Source organism: Poecilia latipinna, unplaced genomic scaffold (genome assembly GCF_001443285.1).
Source record: "Poecilia latipinna isolate Pla-1442-1.1 unplaced genomic scaffold, P_latipinna-1.0 Scaffold204, whole genome shotgun sequence".
NCBI lineage: Eukaryota > Metazoa > Chordata > Actinopteri > Cyprinodontiformes > Poeciliidae > Poecilia > Poecilia latipinna.
This window is the reverse complement of record NW_015112820.1, coordinates 410,173-414,726: the sequence shown is the minus strand read 5'-3', so window position 1 is coordinate 414,726 and position 4,554 is coordinate 410,173. Positions and strand designations below refer to the sequence as shown.

Here is a 4,554-nt window from a genome sequence, read left to right as displayed (position 1 = left end):
CTTTAAGCAGTAACAACAGAAAATTATTACAGCTTAACTTTTCTTCATAGCACTAAATATCATGAACTCAAATCAAATATACAGACCAGACATAAAGTCAGAAAATATTAAGCAACACAAGGCATAAAAACAGCAGTTAAGGCCTCTAACTCTCCGGTAAACAATAAAACCGCTGTTGTTCACCGAGTGACAAATCTCTGGCGCCACCTTGTGGAAATACAGGATATTACATACGAATTTCAAAGATTGTTCACAGTAATTTAGTCGTTTTTTAATAGAATATTTAAACAGTATCAGCAAAAAAGATGATTTGTTAGTTAGTTTCACTTCAATCACGTTTTGATTGCAGTATTTCAACTTATAGTGAATAGAATCAATCAATGCATCGATAACAGAAAGAGGGAAAAATAAAAATCATGACCATCTTATCTTACCACTGGAGAACATGTTCTTATTAACCTCCAGCAGAACCGCCACGCCGATGTTGTCTTTGGTCATCACTCTGTTCAGCATGACCTCTGACCCCTCAGAGTTGGCCATGGCCACCTGATTGAACTCCACGGTGTGTTTCTGGACCAAAGTGAACCTGCAGACATCAGCAGCGTCCGGGTTAGCTCCCAGCTGGACTCCGTGTTGGTTCTGTAAAACTTTGGAGGTTCTCACTTCTCGGTCTTGAAGAAAATGGCGCAGCCGTCGACGTGTTTCCTCTCCTGCTCAGAAACCAGCTTGGCGCGGGATTTGGGGCAGAAGTAGCCGTCGTAGCCGCGGTCCTTTAGTGTTTCCAGGAACAAGGTGTAGTACTGCTCCGTCTCCACTTCCTGCAGAAACACAGAGGAAGAAGATTTTTATAATTTTGCAAAATAAAAATAAAAATCATGAATATTTTTATTTGAAAAAAATAGAAAGAAAAGCACCAATTTTACATATTAATAAAAAAAATTTGAAAATATATTTTTCAAACATGGTTTTGAAAAATTTCAATTTTCAAAATTTTCTCCCAAAAAATGTAAAACATATTTTTTTGAAAAAGAAGAGCAAATTTTTCATGTCTTACTCATTTTGAAAAAAATATTTCAAAAATACTTTTTGATAAATAAAATTTAAGGATATAATAAAAAAAAGAAGAGTAAAACACAAATTTAAAACATTTTTTTTCTTCAAAAATACATATTTTTCAAAAATAATTATTTTATAAAAAGAAAGGCAAAATGTTTCTCAATTTTCACACTTTTATGCCAAAAAATTTTCAAAAATATTTTTTTAAAAGCACAAAATTTCCACATCTTTCATTTATTTTGAAAATTGTGTTTTTCCTCAAAAAGCTGTTTTTAATTTTTTTGGGAGAATAAAAATACAATTTTAAATTTTTTCCAAAGACATTCCTTTTCTTCTCAATGAACTTTTCACAACTTTATTTTAGCAAATGTCACTGGATGTTTAACCTCAAATAAGAGAAAAATAAGTTTCTTTTGTAACTCATTTTAAAAAGCTAAAACCAACCAATCTTGCTGCTTCCAGGTTAAATTCGCACCATTCAGTTGAGTTTCATCTGAACTTGTGCCTTTATAAATTATTCTCAGATTTCAAATTAAATGAACTCGGCTTCACCTGCAGGCTGATGATGTCGGCGTCACAGCTGGTGATTTCCTCCATGATGCCTTTCTTCCGGTACTCCCAGTTCAGCGCCCAGGACGGACAGTAGCCGTAGAGCTGCCGCGTGGCGTACTTGTCGCACAGCACGTTGTAGCACATGACTGTGAACGCAGCTGCAGGCGAAGCCAGAGGAGTAATCAGAGCGGCAAAGAGTCGCTTTTAAAGAGTTAAACCGACCGGAACCGACCTGGTGGGCTCATCAGGTCTCGCTCCTTCAGGGTGATCCACGGTCTTTGGGGGAGCTGCTCTGGGTGAACTGGGGGGATATACGAGACGATGGAGCGGGTTATAAATATTACATTAATATGATGTAAATATTAAATGTGGTGCTGAGGGGTTTTACCTGCCAGATTGTCGAGCATGTAGTTCAAAAGCTTTCTGGTTCCGTCGGGCTCCTGGTACAGATTCAGGATGTCCTGCGATAACGGATTTCCTGCGACCAATAAATGCAGCCAAAACGTCAAAATGCAACTATAACGTGTGGTTATGGTAATAACGACATATTTACATCTAGCATTTGTTTAATATAGTTTCATTTTGTCTTTATTTTATAATCTTGTCCTAAAGAGGATGCTGTATTTGGATGCGGGTCAGGTATTTATGGTTTTTAATATTTTAAAATACTGATCACTGGGAGCCATTTTGAATCATCTTATATTTTTATTTATTGTTTGTTTATGTAAAGTTTTGTCTGGCAAGAAAACCTCATAAATCTACAAATATAATATTAATTAGTGCTATAACTAATATTAAACAATTATTTTTGTTGTTGCAATCTTCTTTTAATATATTGTTTTTAACAGTTTTTTGTGTCAACCTTTATAAAATAAGATAATTTACTGATAATATAAGAAATTATACGTAAATTCAGTCGAAAATACGTGGTAATATTCTGTGTTTTTGCAATGTAATGACATAAAGAGATGAGATCATTTCCTTTTCATTAAAGAAAGGCTGAACGAATCTTTTTTTAGATGCAAGTTTTAAAACAGCTTAGATGACTAAAAATTTCACATCCGCCTCTCGTTTTGTAATGATTGAATATTTTCACTTCATATGAACTGAAAAGTATTTAATAATATTCAAGTTTCACTGGCAGATTATTCTACTTATAATATGGGAAAATGTCTTGTTATAAAATGACCTGTAAGTGAAACTAATACTTTTGTTTAAATCATTAAGGTATTATTATAATTTAAAACAATTTCTTACATCTGGCTGAAAAGTTACTTGTAAGTTATTTCTGTCTAATTTCAAGTGTGCTAAGATATTTGCACTAGAAACTAGTCCAAAAATATTCGGTAAGATTTTGTTTTTGCAGTGTAAATGTCCCTAAATAAATGAATTAATGGGTAGTTCTAATATAATAACTGAAGGATGAAGAAGTCTCACCTTTTAGTCCGAGAGTTTGAAGCTGGAAAAGCCGGCCCAGTTCGTAAGGCAGGACTCGTAAAAGATTGTTGTTTAAAAGCAATTCCCTGCAAAAAAGCAACAACCAAGCATTAGTGTTCAGCTCTAAGCTTTTATTTCTGACTATGAGATTATTTCCAGTCCTTGAACCTTTATTTTGTTCTCTTAGATCATTTAGCATCTAAATCCCTGCAGAATTTCAAAGAAACTATTAAAGGTTCAGTAACAGATTAATGAAGCAAATGGGAATAAAGTGGACAAATTGTTTTCTACGTGACAAGTGTCCCATTCCTGGGGAAAACAAACAAGGCTTTCCCTATGATGGGTTTCAAAGAAATGGAGGCCGTGTGATGGTTCTGGTCCGCTCTGTCATGTGTTTCCAGGCGCCACGTAGCGCAGGGTGGCCTACCTGAGAGAGACCATGTTGCCCAGTTCGGCGGGCAGACTGCGCAGCTTATTGGACGACAGGTTCAGGTAGACCAGGTTGGGCAGCTTGGCGATGTCCGGCGGGATGCGGGTCAGGTTGTTGTCGTTGATGTGAAGCGCCGTCAGGTGCGTGAGGGTCCATAACGAGCTGCTCAGGCTCCTGACTCGTCCTGATTCCAGAAAAACGCAAACAAGACGACATTAAAATCTGATTCTCAAGAACTGATGATGATGCAAGGTTATTATAGTCAACTAAAACTAACAAAACAACAATAACTAAAACTGAGAAAACATGTTTGTTAACTAAAACAAATAAAAACGGTAATTAATGGGGAAAAACTAGACTCTGCGGTTATAAAACAGACTGGAATTATAGGCATAACATCTTTTGTTTTCGTGTTTATCTATTTATTAGTCTTTCAAACTGATGTGAAATTGATTTTTTTCCCAGACACAAGCAATAAGCATCCATTATTCTCTAAGCTAGTCCACAAAATAGCGGGAGAAAACACCAGAGTCATTTGGCTGTTGAATACATTTTTTGAAAATGCTACACCTAAAAATCAACCAAAGCATGAAAAAACTAAAACTACTACTATAATTAATAAAATCTAAGCAATATTTAACTGATAATAACTAACAAAAACAAGCAAACGCACTCTAAAAACTAATTAAAAGTAACTGAATTAGACAAAATAAAACTAAACTAAAATTAAAACCCCAAAACTATTATAACGCAGGTCTGATGAATTTCACAAGAGTAGAGATGTAGAGCTGGATGAACATATCATGATATAAACATTTCATATCAGTCGATATTGATAATTATTGGTTCGGGTTTTTTTGCTTTAAATATCAGAAATAGTACCAAATTGGTGGCTTGATCTTTCCTATTTTATCCACAGTTTTTTTATTTTTAAGCATGGTGGCAGAACTTTAAACTGCTTTAAACAGTTACTCAGAAGGTTGTTGCTAGGTAACCATATAATGAGTGAGTTGCTAGTAGAGATGTGCCGATCAGGTTTTTTCCTCCCGATACCGATACCGATCACCCATGATGGCCGA

General features: G+C 35.2%; 1 protein-coding gene across 1 annotated transcript in view; it reads right to left on the bottom strand.

Moving 5' to 3' along the window:
* The window catches only part of cnot6l (CCR4-NOT transcription complex, subunit 6-like), a 24,821-nt gene that overhangs the window by 12,367 nt on the left and 7,900 nt on the right, over window positions 1–4,554 (bottom strand). The window contains exons 3-9 of the mRNA XM_015031373.1: window positions 3,473–3,659; window positions 3,046–3,131; window positions 1,997–2,086; window positions 1,841–1,909; window positions 1,609–1,766; window positions 664–818; window positions 435–586 (exon numbers count right to left, since the gene is read on the bottom strand). Coding sequence (XP_014886859.1) covers window positions 435–586; window positions 664–818; window positions 1,609–1,766; window positions 1,841–1,909; window positions 1,997–2,086; window positions 3,046–3,131; window positions 3,473–3,659 — 897 coding nt within the window. The remainder of the gene's footprint in view (window positions 1–434; window positions 587–663; window positions 819–1,608; window positions 1,767–1,840; window positions 1,910–1,996; window positions 2,087–3,045; window positions 3,132–3,472; window positions 3,660–4,554) is intronic.